The sequence below is a fragment of the Rhinatrema bivittatum genome, chromosome 5 (genome assembly GCF_901001135.1).
Source record: "Rhinatrema bivittatum chromosome 5, aRhiBiv1.1, whole genome shotgun sequence".
In the NCBI taxonomy this organism is placed as follows: Eukaryota; Metazoa; Chordata; class Amphibia; order Gymnophiona; family Rhinatrematidae; genus Rhinatrema; species Rhinatrema bivittatum.
The window spans coordinates 132,015,945-132,039,016 of NC_042619.1; the positions used below are offsets into that span (position 1 = coordinate 132,015,945).

At 40.3% G+C, this 23,072-nt stretch overlaps 1 protein-coding gene across 5 annotated transcripts in view; it reads right to left on the reverse strand.

Moving 5' to 3' along the window:
- AKAP11 (A-kinase anchoring protein 11) overlaps positions 1-23,072 on the reverse strand; it is a 121,521-nt gene that overhangs the window by 68,071 nt on the left and 30,378 nt on the right. For all 5 annotated transcript variants that reach the window (XM_029602947.1, XM_029602945.1, XM_029602946.1 and 2 more), the window contains 3 exons: positions 17,373-17,507; positions 12,876-13,143; positions 3,149-7,808 (listed from right to left, as the gene is read on the reverse strand). In XM_029602947.1, the coding sequence (XP_029458807.1) occupies positions 3,149-7,808; positions 12,876-13,143; positions 17,373-17,507 (5,063 nt within the window). The remainder of the gene's footprint in view (positions 1-3,148; positions 7,809-12,875; positions 13,144-17,372; positions 17,508-23,072) is intronic.

The following is a 23,072-nucleotide window of genomic DNA, read 5'->3' on the forward strand; positions in this document are numbered from 1 at the left end:
GCCAGAGCTCTGGCTGTCAGCAGTCCCGGGACACACGGGCTGAGACCTGGCAGGGGTATCCAACCCCCCCCCGTTCGCCCGGCTCCACCTGAGGGATGGCCCTTAACAGGAACCTGGCACCTCGGGGAGCAGAAATCCAAACTCCAAATCAGTCAGGTCTGCAGGTTTAGCACCTCTACCATCTGCTGGAGGTAGAGAAATACTGAGGGACTGCAGGTGGCACTCTCGTATTTGTGGCAGTGCCCAAAGTTTTGTTCTCTACCTCCATCTGCTGGTAGGGATGAATAAAACCCACTTGTCTGGACTGATCTGGGTATGTTCAGGAAAGTTTGTTCCAGCCCTGCAATCATTGTCCATGAGATGCCACAACAGCACAAATACACAAACATACCAATTTTCAAGTCATAGAAGCTTCCGTTCTGCAAAATCTGGAGATGTGCAAAAAATGATGCTTGGTACTAAATCTCTGCAGTAAATTTATATTCAGGACTAGCACACTTGAATCGGATGCTTATGCCCATAGATCAATCCATAGTAAAGGCACATACTGAGGACTGGCACCCCTCAGAAGAAGTCGCTCTTCATATTAGAAACGCATATAAAAATATTTTTATTTTAGGCTTTTTAGAAATCTTAACCCAGGCAAAGACTTATAATCCCAACATACTTCACACTACGTACATTTCAGCACATTAGCCACTATGAACATAAGAAGTGCTATGCTAAGTCAGACCAAAAGTCCATCAAGCCCAGCATCCTGTCTCCAACAGTAGCCAATCCCTAAACATAAATTTAATTTTTTGCTGCTCATTCCCTATGACATATAGTGGGTCTCCCTGAATCGCCTGGTTAATAACTATTTATGAACTTTTTTTTTCATGAACTTGCCCAAACCCTTTTTAAGCCCAACTATACTAATTGCCTTGACTACATTTTCTGACAGCGAATTCCACAACTTGAGTGAGAAAATACTTTCTCTATACCCTAGCATTATTTGAAAAGAGAAATAGCTGTTCTTTATTTAGTTGCTCTACTCCATTCTTGATTTTGTAGAACTCAATCATATCCCCGCTCAAACATCTCTTCTCCAAGCTGAAAAATCTTCATAAGGGAGTTCTTCCAACCCCTTAACCAATTTAGTTGCCCTTCTATGTATCTTTTCCTAACTCTGCTATATCTTTTTTGAGATAGGGTGACCAGAACTGCACACATTGCTCAAGGTGTGGCCTTACCACTGATCTATATAGAGGCATTATGATGACCTCCATTTTATTCCTCATTCCTTTCCAAATGGCAAGTAGCATTCGGTTTGCTTTTTTGGCTGCTGTTATGCACTGAGCTGAAGATTTCAATATACTGCTCACAATAACTGCTAGAATCTTTTCTGGGTGATTACTCCTAATGTGGAACCCATCATTATGTATCTAAACTTAAGAGTTATTTTTCATTATCTGCATCACTTAGTACTGAAGGATGACATGATTAAGTCTTTACCTAGCTAAAGATTTTCAGAAAATCAAAGATAAAAATGTTTGTATTTGTTTATCTAAGCATGAAGAGTGAATCTACTCAACAATACTGGTGCTGAATGTATGTGTGATGGGGTATAGAGAGACCGAAGCTATCGTAGACACAAGAAACAGATACAGGAAATATAGGTGCAAACACAACCACCCAAGAATAAAGATGGTGACTTGTAAATAAAGAGCTACCTGATCACTATATGCAAGTTGATTTATGGCACACACACACCTGATTTCAGATATCATGCTTTCAGGGGTCTGGGCAGGTGGCTCAATGGCAATGCTGCACTCTACCATGCAAAGGACCTTAGTTAAACTCCTGAATCAGATCTTCAATTTCCCAGGTCTGCCATGGCTGGGGACGCCGCAGAGGAGGGATTCCCAGTAATCATGCAACAGCGACACCTAGCGCTCAGACTTAGGGCTCATGATTCCAGGTTTCCAGAAGGAGCCCTGGTACATAACCCCCAGAAGAGGTCTATCACTGTAATGACTGGGCTGAGTTGGGAGGAGATATAAAATAGGAGAAAATTCCCCAGACTCATGATGCCAGATCCTGAAACCAGTTCTGACTGAGCTGGAAGCCCAAAGGAAAAGGAAGAAACTGCCAGGCAAGGAAAAAATAATATGCTTTGCATTTAGAACTTATTTTTGTGCAGTACAGATACAAGTATTTACCATTTTATCTCTGCAAGACAATCATAAAAATAAAAAAAATACCTTAAAGTTGGCAGAATGCAAAAAAAAAAAAAAAAAAAGTAATTTATATAGCTCAAGAATTTTGCAGAAAAATAAGCCATAGTGAATACAGGATCTGTGCTTGCTTGCATAGTTAAAAATAAAACTGGGCAGAAAAAAAGTTATTCTTGCAACAGACAAAACCCTATGACACTACTTGACAGGACAAATGTTTGGACATGAATGGGACAACTGAAAACTTCTTTCTATTCTGAAAACTTTCCCTGCAAGAAACAATGTAAACACCTGTAATTTGCTTCAGAATAAAGGAGTGATTTCAAATGTGTACACTCAATCCTGAAATGAATGCCATAGTTCTGACTGCAAACATATTTGCACAGGTACAAAAAACTTACTATATCAAAGTGAAAAGCTGATCATGCTAAACTAAGAAAGATAAATCAACTTTAACCCTAAGAAGCAAATAGCATGAAAGCTTACAAACAGCAACAACCATAACAATGCCAAATATACCAAGAAGTGTTTAGGTACTGTAAAACAGCTCTATCCTATTATCTGGGGTCAAGGAATTAGTAAAACAAATGTAGCTTTCATAGACATGGGCCAAGATTTCTTCATAGTAAATATATACACCAAATCTGGGTTTTCGGAGCAATAAAGGCCAATGAAGTTTAATGAAAAAGTTGATGAATCTTTTATAAATGTCACATATCCCTGATACAGATCTGCTCCTCATCAGAATGCATGTTACGAAATAAAAATCACCTAGGGAAAAAAGCACTATTAAACTCCAGATAAATGGACAGAGATGCTGTTTTCTAATATTAAAATAAGTGGTATTCTGAAATAGTCAGTGGTACTATATTTCACCAGTGATGCTAAATTAAGAAAGAGTTCACACACGCAAGAAAAAATGTTATATTTACCTTATGTTAACAGCTTGGCTGATGGACATAGCTGAGGTCATTATTTCCGTGGTAAGACTTTCAGCAAAGCTAATTCCATCTTGTCCAATGCCACTATCAGCAGCCAAGCTCATGTTGCTCAGTTCCCTCTCTGCTTTCTGAATTGCTGCAGTCACAACCCTTTCAGCAAATACTGCCCTCTGCTCCAGATCAATGTGAATTTTGGGCATATCAAGGTGGAGTATCCTTGACTTTTGAGAGAGGCTGCTGTGCTTGGACTTGGAAGGTTTCTTAATTCTAGCAGGCAGCTCTTGCCCTAGAAGGGAGGGGCTCAAAGCTCCAGCAGAATACGGCTGTTCCTTTATGCCACAATACCTGCATTCTACCTCAGAGAGTGGAGATAATCTCTCAGCATATAAAAACCTGTCTATACTTTTCCTTCTGTTGGCAGCCTGCAGACCAACAGTTTCCAAACTTATTTCTAAAGTGTCATCAACTACTTTTCGGGCATACTGTTCTATGGTTTGAATAAGGCCATCACTGTAGTTGTATTCATTTAAACTGCCCGTGCTATGATACAGTTTGCTTCTTTCAGATAAAGGGAGAAGAGTTTTAGAAAATGTGGTTTTAACAATATTTCCAGCTACTTCAGTAAGATTTGATTTCCTATAAAGGCAAGAATCTGTAAGGGATTTTGGCAGGCAAACTGCTGACATTTTTAGTTTTTTCCTAACATCACATGTTATGGTGTGAGCAAGAGACTCCGCAAAATGCAACAAATCTCCACATTCTGTTTTGGACATGTTACTGTTTTCATAGGCTGGATCTTCACAGTGATGGATAATGCCACTTCTGATTTGCCTTTTGGGATCAATTTCCTGGTTCTGCTTTTTGTTGGGAAGCCTCAGTGTTTCACACTTGGTGTTTCCTTGGGAGTGTCTAATAGGAAATATTCTTTTATTGTAGTTCAGTTTCATTTTCCTAGCAGCGTGCTGTAGGCCTGACTTTATCGATCTGTAGGCAAGCCTGCCAGCATATTGATCCATTATTAAATCACTGTTAGCACCTTCTTTTTTCAAGACTCGTATAACGTGATCTGCATATTCATCTGTCACGCTCTCACAGCTTGGGTATTTAGATGTCAGCCCTGCTGTGGATGAACTCGAAGATAAAGATAGCACAGATAAGTCTACATCTCTGGGCCATTGATCTGTTTCTGCACTAAGCCTCTCTTTTGACCTACATTCTTTGCCATTTTTTCTAAGATAAAGACAATCAATGTGACAGTTAACTTTTTTCAGCCTCAACAGTTTGCAATGCCTTGAGCTTAACATTTTCTTAGCATCACTGATGACATCCCCAGCCAAGTCACCTGCATAATTCCATAGTGAATTCAGAGTTTCTTCAGAGATATTTTTCATGCAAGTAGCATATCCCCATCTCTCATTTAAGAGTCTCAAAATTGAACATTTCTTGTCACTTTCTCCTGGTAAGACTTTGTCATCTAAGCAGAAAGCAGCCATTTCAGTTGCCATTGAAATGATGTTGCTGGCTAAATTATCAGCATAGTTTATTGTTTTTTCAGAGCCTTTGATGGTCTCAGTTAGTCTTCCAGAATGCTCGTCTTCACTGCTTTCAGCTTCCTCAGAAAGAGATCTCATAAGCTTCAAAATAAATTCTTCCTTTTGGATCAGGTCTTGCTCAGTGTCAGACAAGCCCATAATAGATGGATTGTGAGGTGTGGAAGGTGGGGTGGCAGGAGCAAATTCCTTTGCTAACTCTCCCTTGAGTTTTTTAGTTAACTTCTTCAAATTCCATTCAGAGCTGATTGGATATGATATTAAAGGAGTGGGTGGAGGTGCAGTAGGTACCAGAGTGGAATTTGTGTCACTGGTGCTTGGTTTATCATCCATTTGCAAAGCGTCTCCATAGCTAAACATGAGAGTGGAAGGGTTATTCACAAGTGGATTCCAGTTTTCTTGGCCAATTGAAACCATACGGGTATTTTGGTTATCATCCTTTTGCAATGGGTTATATAAACATTTTACTGGAGAGCTTGCTGCATCAGTAAATCCTTCTGCATTTAACCTCTTAACATCTGAATCAAAACGAGTATTTGAATAAAGCATGTCTACTTCCTTATGTTCCTGGGCACAATCATTTGCTGATAGTGAATACTGGGAAGAAGGCACTGGAAAGATGGAAAACTTGAGGTACATTTGTTGCTGCTGCATGACTGAAGGAATAATATTCTGTTTTTCTGATTCTTGTTTCTTAATTACACCAGTAATTTGTTTTGTACTCCAGTTGATTGTAGTTGGTTGTAAATTTTCAACAGATATTACAGGCTGACATACATTGGTTAACATGGATTTGGTTTCAGCAACTGAACATTTTACAATATGTTTGGCCAAATGATCAGCAAACTGATTTTTAGATGTTCCCTCATCTAAAGGCTGAGAATGAGGTGGTGATGTAGGTACTATTTTTCTAGTCAAACAATCTGCATAGTCTTCTACTGTTTTTGACACCTTGGATGAACTTATTATTTCATAAGCTTCATTTACAACAATATCTAGCATTGTCCCAGAGTAATTTTTGAGGCTTGTATGTTTGTTTGATTCTGTACTATTACTCACACCAACGTCCTCATTTTTTGGTTTAACATCACCGTGGCTGTGCAAATGTTGACTATTTGCAACAATCTGCCTGTGTTCAGAATTCAGATAGACATTTCTTACAGAAGATACTTCCTCCTCATTTTTTCGATCTGTCTTTTGCATGGAATTGTTATATACTTTGAGGCTGTCATCTGATGTTTGGCAAGTCCTTTCTGTTGCTTTCTGTGCATGAAATACGGTTGGCGGCTGGCAAAGTACCCTTCCTGCTGGAGGCACTGGAACAGAGCTTACGATACCAGTAGTAAAGAACAAAGCTTGCTGTATGGTGCAATTTTTTTCTGATTCCTGTAGCAGATTTGGTGTTAACCCCGCTTTGTCTTGAAAGTAAGGGATGGTGTTGGAAGTCTGTGTTGACTGCATCATATTTTCTGCACTTACGTACTTTATGTTATCCACAGAAACACTAATTGCTGCTTGTGTTGTAAATGTTACATCAACTTGAGACAATTCAATAAATGCTTCCTGAATAACAGATTCAGACAAATCTTTAGCATATGATCGCACTACTTTGTCTTCGTAGTCAAAGGACTGATACTGAGCAGTGGTGGGGGTTGGTGGATGAGAAAACTGGCACACTTCCATAATCCCTTCAAAAACAAGCTCCTCCGCAAGGTCTGCAGCGAAGCGTGCAACTGTGTTAGTAAACATCTGCTTCTTTACATACTGCAGCTCTCTAAGTGCACCAGTCATAGCTTCACCTACCAAAAAACTGGCCAAGCTATTAATGGCACGTTGCTTCAGTAAGAACGCTCGCCTTCTTCCAATCTCATAAAAAGCCATCTGAAAAACAGATGAGGTCAACTTTGCAGCCAGGTGACACAATGCACTAGTGCATGAGGAAACTCCCTTTTGTAAGTCTTTAAATGCACTGCCAAAACTTGTTTCAACTAGCTCTGCAGCAAATTTCTGTATGCTGTTTTTAATCATCAGCGGTTTGTGTTTAGACTTAACCTTCCTGTCAGTTTCTTTGCCAAAAGATTTGCGCTTGAGTTTTACTGCTTTCACCTCATTTTTTGATGTAGCCTGGCCACAGCAGGAAATGCCCCCTTTATGTTTCTGTGCAGATGTAGACTGTGAATGAAAAAGAGAATCCAGTATTTCAAACGAAACACCATTTGCAAAATCTGAAAAGGTATTGTAAGAAATATCACCATTTTGACTAACTCTATCTCTACTGCTATCTATTTGACAGAGGAAATCAGTTGCACAACTGCCCAAGGGACTGAAAGCAGAGGATCTGACAGGACTGAACAAAGCCCCAGTATCTTCACTAGGTGATTTTACTGGACAAGAGGAGTCTAGAGCATCACAGATACTGCTATATGGAGATTCTGCTTTACGAGGAGTCGGTTTTCTTACATTAGCTGGTAGGGTGGGACGATCAAACTTAAACTTTTGAGGATTCATAGTAGTGGTAGTTGAACAAAGCTTCTCTTGTGCCAACTTTCTTTTTTGAGGTGGTTTACCCAGGATGGGTTCCTTAATAAGCTTATAAGTACTTTCTAGAGACTGATCTAGTTCATCAAATTGGTCAAAACTATCAAAAAATTCACTTAGCTCTGAATCAGAGTCTTCAATACCATCTTTTATGACTGGAATATTAGGTAGCTCAAGTTTTGCCTTTAAGCTTTTTTGATAGCCCTCTTCATCTAGGAAAATGACAGGACTTGGGCTTGAACATTCAGATTCAGACGATTCAGCAGGAGAAGATGGGAACATTGTCTTGTGTAACATATATGATCCTTGATCAGAAGGATTGCGAGGCCTGTAGAAACTCTTCTGTTTCCAGGAGTCAGAAATTAAGGTTGTGACTGAACTTTTCATAGAGGAGGAAAGTTTCTTAATTCCCATGATGTTTGTTATAGGAGAAGCAGGTTTGGCAGAAGACTTCCGACACAAGGAGCTCACAATGATCTTTGATCCAGTATCTTCTAAACAATGTCCCAGGATAGTCTGTGAAGCAGCATCACGCTGGTTTCTTGATATGCTACAGCTGGAACCTAAAAGTAATTTAAATGACTCAATTTAAAACTGTAAACAATAAAAAACAGTAACACATTAGTTCTAAACTGTGATGCTTGTGAATTTCAAACAGGCCTAGTTTGCAAGATAACCATAATAAATAAATAAGTGCATTTAAAAAAATGTACAACCTACACACATTCAGTAATGTACATGGTAGTGTACAAAGCAAACACGTAGAATAATAAAAACATAGACATAGTATTGCCCTATCATACTAAAACATCATTAAGGTAACATCTGCACATTAAATGCTGCCTAAGGGTATTAAAATGAAGCCTGAATTTGATTGTTAACTACTAAGTGCATCCAAGGGAATCCAGTTCAAGGCCTGCATGCACAAAAATGATTTTTAGTGCTTTTTTGTATGATTTGGTGGAAACTAAAGTCCATATTTGTTCAGGTAATGTATTCTAGAATGCTGGGCCTGCCACGGAGAAGGCTCTATCACTGGTTTTATTGAGGTGTGCCAACCAGGGAGAAGGTACTTCCAATAAGCCTTAATGGACAGATCTTGGAACTCGAGGTGGGTTATAGGTAAGTAATATTGAATTAATCCATGGTGCAGAAATATTATTTATGAGTTTATGTATTAGAATGGCAAACCTGGGCGCCAGCAGGGGGGTGGAGTTAAGATGGCCGCCAGACTGCTTTGTTCGGCGTGAGACTCCTGGCTGAGAGTTTCTAAGTTATTTTCCTGCGAATCTTCTTACCTGAAATGGGAAGGAAGCGAAAACTGCGGGGACAGTATCCTGCACTGACCCCCGGGACGCCCGTAACCGGACCAATGGATTCTCACGTGCGTCGCAGCGAAATTGGAGCGGGGCAATGGCCGTTGGAGAGAGGGGGAGAAGTTGAGCTCCCCGCTCTCCCAGGCTCTACATCGTCGTTCAGTTCCGCAGAGAGGACTCCTCCGGTAAACCCCGCGATTGTAAGGAGAGCCTCACCCGAGGAGTTTGCACCACGAGACCGAAGTGACGTAGGGGCAGACCAGGCAGGACCGGGTGAGACCCTAGCTGCAACCTCGAGCCCGTTAGAGACACCAGGGCTGCCCGGAATGAAAAGGGGAGAACTGCAGGAATCTATGGGAGCGAACGGAGTGAACGGAGTTTTATCAGCAGCAGAAATTCCTCCTCTGGTAAGACCTATGACTTTCTCACTAGAGATGCTGTGGGAGGCTATTAACGATATGAGAAATTCCATACTCCAGCAACTAATTCCTGTAATAACTCAAGTTGAACAGCATGATGTTAAAATCGAGGCAGTATCAAATGAATATGTACAAATGGGAAACCAGGTCTCAGAGATTAGAACTGAGCTGAATAGAATTCAACAAAATCAAGTGGTGATGATTAGAGAAAAACATAGTACAGCTCTGAAGATTGAAAATCTGGAAAATTTGGTTAAAGGCAGAAATCTGCGATTTATTAACTTTCCACAGTTGCCTCTGAGATCTCCTAGAGAGGTCTTTATGAATTACCTCAAAGAAATTCTCAAGATTTCAGACTCTGCACTTCCACCAATAACCAAGATATTCTATCTGCCTAAAGCGAGATCAACACAGGGAGAACAAGGGGGTGCCGTTGAAACAGCAAGATCGGCAATTGATCAACCCTTAGAAATGGATTTATCAGCAATTTTGGAGACATCGGATTCAGAGATGGCCGTCCCTGCAACTCTTATAGTGACTTTGGCACTAGAGACAGACAGGGAATGGCTATTGAAATTAGTTCTGAGAAATAGGAATATAAATTTTTTGGGTTGCAGAATACGTGCTTTCCCAGATGTATCAAGAGAAACTCAGAAAAAGAGAAAGGCCTTTCTACTGTTAAGACCACAAGTATTATTAATTGGGGGGAAATATTTTTTGAAATTTCCTTGTAAATGTGTCGTCAAATATTTAGGAAATACATTTGTATTTTTTGATCCCCCGCAATTAACCCAATTTTTAATTGGGAAAACTCCGGTAACACCTGTAGTCCCTATGGAATCCTGTATAGACTCTCCTGGTCCCTCATGAATGGATAAATGTTCGCTGTAATAGTCTGGGATTTCCTGAATGATAAAATTGATTTGTTTTTCTTTAGGTGTGTGTACTCACCCCCCCCCCCCCCCCCCCCCCCCCCCGTTATTAGGGGACTTGTTTTGTTAGAGAGTAGGTTATTTTAGAAATTTGTTTTTCTTTTCATGATGTATAATCAAAGTGGAATATTCATTTGTGTAAAACCCTCTCTAATTCTTTCATTTTCAAGTGTAATCTTGATTAATATTGTAAAAATTGCATAAATAAATAATAAAAAAAAAAAAAAAGAATGGCAAACCTGAATTTAATCCTCCAATGGATAGGGAGGCAGTGGAGTGAACAAAGCATACAAGTAATTTTATCATGTATCCTAGAGCTAGTTAATATCCAAGCTGTGGACTGTACAATTTGCATAACTAAGGGTATTCACTGGGAAGCCAGTGTATAATGAATTGCAATCATTGATACCTGTAAATACAAAAGCCTGGAGCATGGTGCAAAGATCTGGGGGTTCAATAATGGTTTTAGTCTATGAAGCATGCATTCATTTTAAAAAAGCTATCTTAACTACAGATTTGAACTGGGCACACATGGACAAGTTGATCTCAAAGAGAATAGCAAGATTCTGCACCTGCCATAGCACTGGCATCTTATGACTTTCAAACTGAAATTCAGAAGCAGCATTAGACGGAGGGGGGGGGGGGGAACCTATTTATAAAATCACATCTGTCTTGTCTACATTAAATAGTTTACTCTCTTTAGGACTGAGAACCAGTGTTATTTTCAGACTGCCCACATGCAGAAGTTAAACCAATTTTAAAGGTAAACTGACATGTGTATTCTTGCTTTGAAAATTATCCCAACAAATCTATCCTGCACAAAGCTACACCTGTAATTTGGTACCCACAAAATTTTCCTGAAAATTTACAGGCATGCAATCAAATTTTTACCAAGTATGTGTGCAAGTCCAAACCCCTCCCCAAATGTCTCCACTCATTCTGGGTAAACTTACATACAGAATTAAGTGCATTAGTCTATCTGCATATCTGGCAGGCAATTTTTTTTAAAGGCTACTTCTGCAGGTAAAACTGTTTTAACCAGAGAAGTCTCTTTGAAAAGTTCCCCCTAAGCATGCAAATACATCCCATACACATTCCTTGTGGTTGCTCTGAAAATGAAAGACCTGTTTCAAGGACATAAGAACTGCAGCTGAGGACTACTAATCTAGTGAGAATAGTGTGGATATATATTATATATATATATATACACACACACAGTACTAACCATGCTCAAAATATGACTGCAATATTTCACAGAAAACATATTTCTAGCCTTTGAAAAGGAAAATTTCACAAGCATCATAAATTACAGGTCAGTCCCTAGCACACACCATCGTGCTGTACACTGTGGCACAGCAGACTCAAATTTGAAACTGTTGTCTGTCAGACACAATAGAGGTAATGTACTTGATCCCAGGAAAAGGGATGCTACTATGACAGTCCCTATAAGTCCTCTAGGGATCATCTAGGAGTTGGCAGCAAGTGTTCGTCGTGCCACCAGAACAAGGTGTCTAGGTAGGGGAATAAAAGCATCTTATGACCCTAACAGTGGTGGCATGACTACTTTGGGCTTCTAATAACAGTGATGGCAGAAAAAGACCAAATGGACATCCAGTCTGCCCAGCAAGTTTCTTATGGTTGTAACTGCTGCTCCATGCAGGTTACCTCCAAGCCTTATGTTACAGGTAGTAATATTTACAATCAAAACCAAGCAACAAAATTACTGCTAGCATCATTTTTACAGGGTGAGGAGCCTTCTTGATAATTCAGACAATGCTGATTGAACACAATTTACTTTTAGACTTGGCCATAGGAGCAGTCCTATGCTATTTCCCTTATGTCTGCATATCAGTACCCTAGTCTGTAAAAGTCAGAGCCCAGCATTGGCTGTCATCTGAATCAAATTCCTTTTTTAGCTCCCACCGTCACAGTGGAGAGCAATGGTGTAGTTGCATCAAAGGCATCAAGGCTAACTGGTTAAGAGTAGTAATCCCCATGCCTTCTGTTAAGGATAGTAACTGCCGCTCCATGCAGATTACCCCATGTACCCTTTTCTTCATTTCCTACCTCTAGCCTTTAAGGATCCTCAGCATTTATCCCATGCCCTTTTGAATTCATTTACAATTCTCATCCTTACCACCTCTTCTGGAAGGGCATTCTAGGCATCCTCCTCCCTCTCCATGAAGAAATATTTCCTGATGCTGGTTCTGAGTCGTCCCCCCTGGAGTTTCATATCGTGACTCCTACTTGTACAGTTTCCTTTCCAATGGAAAAGGTTTGAAGTATGTGCATCATTAAAACCTTTCAGGTATCTGAAGGTCTATATTATATCTCCCCTGTACCTCCTTCTCTTCCTCTCTAAGAAGGCTGGTATAATCTGCAAGCAGTGACCATGGTTAAGACACACAGACGAAGGGAAGGCGGAATGCTTTCAACAATGGCCTTGCTGGTTTTCGTGGGTGTGTGAATTGCTAGAAAGCTTGGCACTGATGCATGGAAGAAGACCTGAGTGTTGGAGTAAGTATTGGTCTTGTAAGAATCAAAGAGGAAGATAACAAGACCTGAAATATCCTGTGGAGATGGTGGAGGCTAGTACTTTAACAGACTGTGGACATGCTTGGACTAATGGCAGTGATAGGAAAAGGGTTGACATTTCAGGTAAAATATATGGGGATGGGGGGAGGGGGGAACTGGGGCTGGACTGCATAAGAGTAAAGTGACCAATGGGGTACCCCCGGATTCAGTACTAAGACTAGTTCTTTTCAGTATATTTATTAGCGACATTGGACAGGGGCTTGAGGGAGAAGTGTGTTTGTTTATGGATAATAAAAAATGCATCTACCCAAATTTGAAGAAGCTCAACTAGGCAGACTGGGTGGTCATTTTCTGCAGTCATTTACCAAGTTAACATTTCTGCAACCCGTCAGCATAGCTCAAGAGAAAGAAAAAAAACCCAAACTTACCTGTGTTATCATGATTAGCTGAAAGCTCCTCTTCTTCTAAATGTTCAAAGGCAGTGACAAAATCATCCTCAATAGAAGATACTGACTGGTTTGTGTCATCATCCTCTCCGTGGGAAGTCTGTGAGTGCTGTTTTTCTAAGGCGTGAAGATCCACTGTGTACCTTATACCTGCACTGTATTTGCTTAGAAGGCTAAATACAGAATCTACTTTGAGCTTTGGAAGTGTAGGCGATGTTCTCATCACACAGATGACGCCAGAAAAGTAATGCTGAAACAGAAACAACAATTTTTATTACTTACATCAAAAATGAAAACTTGGAAATTGTAAAAAAGTGTCCTGAATAAGCATTAAAAGGATAATTTTCCAACAGCACGCATAAAGAAGTCAGCAAAAATCTAAGTAAGTTACATCAATTTTCAAAGTGGACAAACACAAGTCCACTTGAAAAATTAGCCCACCAAAACTACCCCACACAAGTTATACCTGCTATTTTGTGTACACAAATTTTTCCTGAAAAGTTATGTGCATATTGCTAAATTTTATAAAGTATGTGGATAAATCCAAACCCCTCTCCAACTCTGCCCCCAGAAATGTGTCTGCTCAGTCCAGGTAAACTTAAGCATAAACATGATATAAGTGCATTAAGTTTACCTGCAGATCAACAGGACAATTTTAAGGGCCACTTTTGCATGTAAAACACTGTTTTATGCATAGAAGCTCCTTTGAAAATTACCCTCAGTCAGAAGCACAGCCCACTTCCAAGTCTATTCATTTTTTAATTCAGGAAAATGTGATATGACTATGCTTTAAGGGAGGGTAATTTTGAAAGGCCTTTGCACAGATAAAACAGTGTTTTACCTGCAGAGATGGCTTTTAACAAACTTGCCCACTCAATATGCAGTAAACTTACGCATGTATGTCCTGTTCCCATGTAAGTTTACCTAGACTGAACAAAGGAATTCCTGGAAGAAGAGTTGGGAAGAGGTTTACACTTACATGCATTATTTTCCATTTTCAAAAGAATGCATGTAAAATTTCCCAGACACATAACAGCAGGTGTAAATATGTGCAGGTAAATTTGGTAGAATATTTTTCAAAACAGACTTATGCGCACAATTTGAATACTGGTGTAATTTACAGGTGTTTTTCCACCTAATTTAGGAGGGCTGTTTGTAAATGACCTTTCACAGTCGGGCTGATACAGTACAGTGCGCTCCAATGGAGCGCACTGTTAACCCGCCATTGGACGCATGTTTTCCCTTACTCCTTATTCAGTAAGGGGCCGAAAACACGCATCCAACCCGCCGAATCTAATAGCACCCTCAACATGCAAATGCATGTTGATGGCCCTATTAGGTATTCCCGCGTGATTCAGAAATTAGCGCCTACCCAAAGGTAGGCGCTAATTTCTTTGGGCACCGGGAAAGTGCACAGAAAAGCAGTAAAAACTGCTTTTCTGTGCACCCTCCAACTTAATATCATGGCGATATTAAGTCGGACGTCCCGAAGGGTAAAAAAAGTAAAAAAATTTGAAGTCGGCCCGCAGCTGTCGAGTCGAAAACCGGACGCTCAATTTTGCCGGCGTCCAGTTTCCGAGTCCGTGGCTGTCAGCGGGCTCGAGAACAGATGCTGGCAAAATTGAGCGTCGGCTGTCAAAGCCGCTGACAGCCACCGCTCCGGGCCAAAAGGAGGCGCTAGGGACGCGCTAGTGTCCCTAGCGCCTCCTTTTGTCTGTTTCTACCGCCGGGCCTCATTTAAATACTGAATTGCGCGCACAGGCGAGTGGCCTGTGCGCACACCGGGAGAGCAGGCATTCGCCTGCTCTCCCGCGGACTTTACTGAATCGGCGGGAATAGCTAAAAAACCTAACAAATCTGTGTGGGAAAGCATGAACAGTACAGGATGAGGAAGACATTTACTGTTGAATACTGTAAGGACTAGCCAGTCACCTTAAAAAGGAGCGTTTGCAACTGTGAACCAAACTGATGTGCCGGCCAAGCAACATAAAATAGAAGCAGAGGAACAGGTGATCGCCCCTGCAGTTTTACATTGAATGCCAGCAAGCCTGCACAGAGAAGAAACCTGTTATTGTTCTCTACACAGAACAATCTGTCTTCACCTTACAATTTAGCTGAAACAAGCTGGAACACAAACTTGCTGAGCTCTCTGTCCTTGACAGCTTTGTATCCATTTTGATTGACCAGATGTTTTCCAGCAGGTCGCCATTCACATGAAATCTGCATGCATGTACCAGCCAGGAAGAAGTAGTATCAGAAACCCACCAATGGTTTATGGTAATATCCAATCAAGATATCAAATTTTGGACCCTATGCATATGCATGAAGTTCTGATGAGAGCCAGAAGAAGAAACAATCTTAAAGGTGGCGGAATAAAAATGGAAGATGCTTCTGGAGTTACCAGTTGAAACATCTAGTTTTGGATTCCAGCCTAAGCATCCTGCTCAGCCCTGTTCCACTAACTTTGGAGTACCTTCTGAAGAATCATTGCATGTGCCTTTGCAAGCCAAGCTAACATTTAATCCTGTCTCCTGCCTGCATAAAACTTATAGAACCTCTGTATGTGCTCCGGGACTGCCACCCTGAGACTGAGGTGTTAAGTAGCTGTATAGCAGTGACAGGTTTTATCTGGCTAACTCCTCAAAATGCTATAATTTTGCATGGATAATGCCCGTGGTAAAAAAAATGGGGCTTTTTTATGATAATTTTAGACTTACTGCACCACAGTACACCTCTGTGAAGATTTGAAATCATTTGGAGTGAGGAAAGTCTCACAAAGATGAAATTACAGATTGACAGCATAAAAAAAAAAAAAGATAAATATATTTTCTACATTGTTCTCTCACCCTATATGGTGGACTCTATAACAGGGTACTATCAAGCTAGGGTGATAGAACGTTGTAGAAATCCAAATGATGTCAAATTTTCACCAAGGTGTACTGTGCTGTTTGTACATCTCACCCTGCATGTCAAACTGCCCTCAAAACCCTAAACCACCACCAAAACCTCACCTTGAGTTATTAGTTGGCACTCCTATAGGGATATAAATAATTGAATACTGTGAAGGCCTCCCCAGAGGCTCTCTCTCCATCTCTACTCCACTCCACTCCCCTCCTCTCCCCAGGCCCAGAAAAGGCCGAAATGCAATTTGTAATCTTTATCGCAAATTACGTTATGGCCGTTTTGGGCATATCGCCAGCTTAACGCCAGAAAAAAAGAAGTAGTTATTTATGGCATTAAAAACGTGCGATAGCATGCGTTATGCTATCACACGATGTGATTTTCATTAATCCCGCCCAAACCCCTCCCCAAACCCACCCCTTCCAAAAATTTGCATTTGCGCCATGCAGTAACATAACTATTGCATGCATTATGGCGTTAACGCCATAATGCATTTTGATGAATGTCCCCTATTAGTCAGATAAGTAACAATATTGATATTTATCCAGCTAAGATATCCAGATATGTTAGACCTGCTATCTAAAATAGTGAGCCAAATAAGTTTATCCTGGTAACTTTAGACCTGCTCAACAACTGGCCTAACTTATCTGGCTAACTTAACTGAATAAGGCTAAATACTGGCATTTATCCAGTAAAGTTAGCTAGATAAAGTAGCTCCATCTTCCCACTTAGTCAGTCAGCTATTTAGCTGGATAAATAGTCTGAACTTATCTGGCTAAGTATGCTGAATATCGACCTCTATGTGAGTAGAAAAACAGATTCAGTCAAAATGGACTTTCAGGCGGATAAAAAATAAATGCAAGCTTTCACAAGTTCCTATTCTTTTAGTCACAGTAAAAATAAATGTTCCCAGGAACATAACTTGGTAAGCGGAGAAAACTATGCATGCATATTAAAATCTAAAAAACATATAAACACTGTTAACCTGAATAGAAATGACAAAAAACCCACTTACTTGTTATCCACCTGTGGGCAGTTTTTGTTTGATGATCAGGTAAGTTTGTGAAGGCTGAAACATAACATGTACTAAGGCCTGGCTTTTTCCATCATAGCTTGAGCAGATTTTACATTGTGAATGGTATGGACAGATTTGAGAGTATTTCATGTTTTGAATTTTTTTTTTAATGTATTTTATTGTGTTTTAACTGTAAACTGCTCTGGCCAGATCTGGAATCTGATGCGCAGTATATAAGAAATGAGAAGCAAATAAATAAATAATAAATAGTGTCAGTTACATGACTTATTGAATATTTACCCACATCTGTCATCATATTCTAAGTTTCTGTCTAAATGGGAAGATATCATGAAGACCAGTAGTCACATCATAATACTGATGCTATGAAATTATGGTTGTGATTTGAAATCTGGCAATAAAATATGGTGATGCATACAATACTTTCTTTTGAAATATCTTGACTGATGGATGTTGAAATTGATCGTTCATTTTCAAATAAAATAAAAAGGCAATGTTTGTTTCATTATGCAATCGTGCCTATTAAAAAGAATTTAGATCTTTACCGAAAGCAGAGGTCCATCAGCTTTTTGCGAGGGCTTCTTGACATCCTTCAGAAAAATTACTTCATTATCATTTAGGCTGCAGAAGTGGAGTGATTTCGCAAGATCTGAGAGCTCCACAGAAACAGCTGCTAATTCCTAGTCAAAACCAGATCATATACAAAGATTTATTATAGCAGTGATTAATAAGGAAGCACCATGTGATGTTGTAAATGATTTTTAACATAAACCTTTTATTTTAGTTTATTGGGATCTTCAACAAAGAAAATGTTCATTTTCTTAATAATCTGCCAACATATTCTTTATGCTACAAAATGAAGGCATTCAAGATAGATTTAGTAGGCTCTCACAAGACAAAGAAAATCATTCTCGATTCTACATTCTAAAAAAGACTGTTGGTATAAACTGAAATATCTACAAAATTTTATTTATTTAAACCTTTTTATATACCGGCATTCGTTGTGGACATCATGTCGGTTTACAATAAAACAAGTTAGGTTTGGAAAATTACATTTTAACAGGGAAATTCAACTGGGAGAAGGTGTAAAATTTTTAACACATTCAACCACATATAGTGTCAAAAATGGAAAAATATTTAACAGTTAGAACCTCATGAAACAGAGAGCCTCCCTTAATGCTGTGGCTTTGCAAGCTAGTGCCTGTTCTATCATGAAGGGGCAGAAAAGATTCTGAATACATTTATACAAAATTTGCACAAATTCTAAGGCACCCTGCAAACACTGGTTTACATATGACCCAACTCACCTTATGTACATTGTTTACTGTATTTTGTATATTTTGTATATTTAGTTACCTCTATTTAGCTATTTATGCTTAATCTCTGTATCCTTTGCCAAGTTCCGCTGCCCCCCCCCCATATTATCTGTTATATTGTTATCTTGTTGCAATGTAAACTGCCCACTGAGGCGTCAGTTTGAGTTCCTTGTAAACCGGTGTGATATGTATATTATACAGGAACATCGGTATATAAAAACCAAAAATAAATAAATAAATAAGCTAAAGCTTTATCTTCATTTCAGTGCACAAACCATGGGAAATAAACATCTTTACATTCTCAACCAATGCTACCAAACATGAACCACAAGATACAATTCAGAGCCCCTGGGCTTCCTGCAGCAGATTTTTAAAAAATCTGCCACAATTATGTGGAAAATTTTCATAATTTTGCATATATTTCCCATTTAAATAATGTATTTTCTTTAAACTTTATAAAAAATAAAGTCGTCTTTTGAGATTTGTGTATCCAGGTAATTTATTTTGTTCTTCATTAGAGGGAAAGGGATCTTAGTGATTGGGGTTGGAGAGGAAAAAGGGGAAGGGATATGGGGCTGGGAAGAGAAGAGATCTCAAAAGAGGGAAAGGGGATCTCAGAAGAAGGAATGGTAGGCAGGAGGGAGAGAGGGAGGGGAATATGGGATGGAGGACGACAGATATGGCACAGAGGGAGGAGAGGATTGGGAAACCAGGGAGAATAAGGAAAGAGAATGACAGAGGAGAGGAAAGGAGGAAGGAAGGGATCAAGAATGGTAGGGATAATAAGGAATGGGGAGGTAGAAAAGATTGTGGATCTGGAGGAGGAAGGAGACTAAGAAAAGGAGATCCTGAGATGTTTGTGCAAATGTCTCAGAACTAGAATGGGCCTCAATCCTCCTGATTTCCTGGGGATGAGGAAACATTGGGAGTAGAAACCCTGTCCATGCTGGGACACAGAACCGGGTTCTATTATTCATTGATGAAGAAGTGATTGCGCTTCTTGGCAAAGCTATGTCAAGTGAAGCAGATGTGGATTAAGATTAGAGCAGTGTGGAAGAGATAGTAGCTGGGTATAAACGGTACCCAGACGCCACAATTTGGAAGACCTAGAGGTCTTTGGTTACCTGGCGCTATGCCTTTAAGAAGATTTGGATTTTGTTACCCTCCCCCCCCCCCCCAGAACGGACTTTGGAGAGATCAAAACTGGACATGTTGTGTAGTCTTAGGCTGACGGCGCTCACACTGCCAGGTCTGACCAGAAGTGGTTGCTAACTTTAGCCTGGAAGAGGTGGTAGGTGGAACTGCTGAAAAGGCTAGAACTAATGTGTCTGAAAGTATGACCATTTCTAAGGGCAGAAGGTGCTCAAGGACCTTACATTCCTTAATTTGTAATAAAGACCAGGTAGGTCCATAACTTCTCAAGATGTTACTCACCCTGAGGCACGAAATGCATCAGTCTACAACTAAAGCTGAGGAGATATGTGAAATGGAATAAAAAAAAAATTCATAGACAGAAAAGAGAAGATGGTGACAAATGTACTCTTCTGCCTTCAAAAGCAGTTGTGGGTAATAAGACCCTCCTTCCGCAGATTGTAGAAAAGCCTTCAGGTTTGGAACACAGTTGTGAAGATATTGCACCATATAGAAGTGGCGTGTAGAGTATGGGCAGTAAGCATGGAGCTTTGGAAGACTTCCTTTCCAAAATGGTCTAACAGTCTTCTTCAGGGCAGAGTCAATGACAAATGACTGATGTAGCAGCTGAACAACTCTGAATCCCAGAGATTTTTGGACTCTATTTGAGATCCAGCTTCCTATCTGTAGAAAAGCCAGAAATAGGTGTCTCCCACCTTTTCATCTGCAACTAGTTCAGACTGTTGTGGATTGGGAAAGCAGCTGGATCTGATGGGGTATCCAATACCTGGAGGGTCCCAAAGACTTCTAAGTGGGGTCTTTGACGCTAAGCGTTGTCCCCATGAACTTTCAATACGACAAGTATTCCATGATGATATATGGTCAGGCGCATCCGTAAATGGGTTAGAAGGTATATCTGTAGACTCCTCTTCTGAATGTGAGGGTTTACTAACCCAGGACACCAATGATGATGAAGATGAGCCAGGGGGCTCTTCAGCTGCCTCAGTGGGGGAAGCTCTGGTCAGCTGCCTCTGAACAACTTGACTCCACTGCTATTGGGTGGGAGGCTGAAGAACCCTGTATCACATTCCGATGATGTGTTCACCTTGATGGGAGATATCAGGACTCCAGTCTGAGGAATCACTGCAGCGATGTTAGAGAGGAGTAAGCTGGATTATTCCTTCCATCTCTTCAGATAAGGAAATTTCTCTCTAGATCTGCAATCTGCTTGAGCAACTAATGTGTCCTCTTACCTAGTGTAGGCAGTGGAGCATCCTCCTCAGTGACAATGATAGGATGTTTCTCTTTTTTCCGTGGAGGCAAGTTACAGAATGAAGCGTAACGGAGCTGCAGTCTAATTGGAAGCCCTCCGCTATCAACCTAGAAGGAGTGAAGGCTGTAGTAACTGAAGGAGGCAGGGGAATGATGAACTCTTCAGCAACTGGCCTAAAGTGACTTTCATACAGCTGGTAATGCAGCTCAATGAATCTGGTTCAGGGCTCAGTGTATCAAATTCTTCGATGGAGTGTAGATCAAGGATATTTTTGTCAATGCATGCATCGGTTGCATCAAAATGATTGGCTTCGAATGGGCAACCCATGCTTCTTTTTGCACTGTGCACTGATGGGCCTTTAGGATGGTGGATCAATGCATCGAGCATATCATGTGTCAAGTGCATTGCATCATGTGTTGAGTGTGCTGATGCACCTTGCACTGACAGTGCCAATACTGCTTATGCTTCTTCAATGCAGGCTCTGGTTTGATGAGGATGACTGTACCCTCTCGACCCCTTGGCTTCGAAGTTAGCCAATGAAGGAGTCTTTGAGGAGCATCTGCTCAATTCATGCTTTGGTGAGGCCTATGAAGCCGCATTGTGAGAAAAGGATCTACTGCGGCTTCTGAGAGACTTACATAGTTCCTCTATGTGGTGTGCCCTGAAGTGTTGAGAATGTGGGGACATCTGTCCACAAGCATAAAAGTTTGTTTGGTCATGGTCTGGAATGGGGACATCGCCTTATCACAGATGCAGTACTTTAACTCACTCACTGTGGATTTCCTCTTGCTGTCATTTTGAGGGGGTGATATTTTTTTTTTGGTAGCACTAAAATATGCTGTTCGTGCTGCAGTGCAGCAAGGCAATTAAAAGAAAAACTAAAACTTGAGGAGCACAGTGAGCGACCTGCCAATTGATATGCTTTTTCAAAAAAAAAACAAAAACATGTGTGATCCTGAGAAAGTAGAGACTTAAGCAATGTGACTATCATCTCCCCTGAATAAGAAAACATTTTTTTTGAAACACTGCAGTGTCAGGTCAGACACTTGCTGAACATCAGCACTCAAGAATTTCTAACTTGCCTGCAAGTTAAAATAAATTGTGTTTAAAATGGCATTTAAGATAAATAAGGAACTTTGTGCATTACATGCAATATAAATCATAATGACTTTACTAAGTATTTTATGCGCAAAAGAAAAAAAATGTTAAAAAAAATAATTTTCACTTTGATCAACTTTTGACCAGTGAGCACATTATTGGGATCAAGACATTTGTGCAATCCTGTGCCTAAAAGATGGTCATATAATTAAGCATCTTTAATATTAGTTTTGTCGTAGAGTGAGATTCTTTTTATTATTAGTATTACAGAACAACATAATAGAGAAAAGCTGTAATACTATAACTATGTCTTTTTTTAAATTATATTTTCATTTTACAAAACAAGAAATATATTCAGTAGACAAAACAGCATTAGAGTTCCATAAAACACACAAAAGAGGTAGATTTTAAAAACACTGAAGGAAGTGACGTCACTAGCGCGAATGGCGTTTGAGATAGCAGCTCCGGACCCTAGATTTTCAGACTCCTCCTCTTGTGTGGCAAACACAGCCTTTTGGCCGCTCAGACTTCCTCCTCTGCTTTTCAGCACTTTAATGATATTGGTGCATAAGAAAACCATCAATCTGAAGCAGTTTTTTGTTTGAGACTCCTGCAGCAAAACTCCGAGACGAGCAGGGCATGACTGATGACGGGAAAAATGGCAGCGGTGTGCCAAGACTTCCATCTATATGGAGGAGCACTGCGCAGTAACAAATCAGCCTGACTTGCCTCTCTCCCGGGAAGATTTCTGGAAGTAGTTTGGTGACCTGCAGGATGATATGAGCATGCTCAAACAGGAACTTAAATCTATTGCTTCTGAGCTCCGGAGAGAGTGTATAGATTTGGAATCTGTGGAGCAGATGCTAGATGAACAGGACATTGCTGCTGAAAGCATGCAGCAGGAGCTGCAACACCTTAGAGATGACAATGGGCAGCTGAAAGACTGGGTGGAATACTTGGAGAATCGCTCCAGGAGGGGAAACCTACATTTTAGAGGTATTCCTGAAGAATCTGCTTATCTGGACTGCACAAAGGTAGTCACAGATATCTGTGCTTTAATATTACACAATGCTGATGGAGCGGAAGAGCCACCTCAAATTAATTTAGACAGAGCACACAGAGCTTTGGCTAAACTACAGGGCAGTATACCTCAGGGATATAATCGTATGCTTCCATGACTATGCCATGAAAGAAAAGGTGCTATCCCAAGCGAAGCAAATGAGAGACATTCAATGGCACGGGCATAAAATAGAAGTTTTGCAGGATTTGTCTCCAATAACTTTAAGGAAAAGGAGAGACTTTCGAGAAATTATCCAGGCACTACAATCTGGGGTCATTGCTATAAATGGCTATTGCCATTCAAATTGCAATTTACCATCAATGGAGTGACATATCGAGTTCACATAGTGGATAAGGTGTTGAAGATT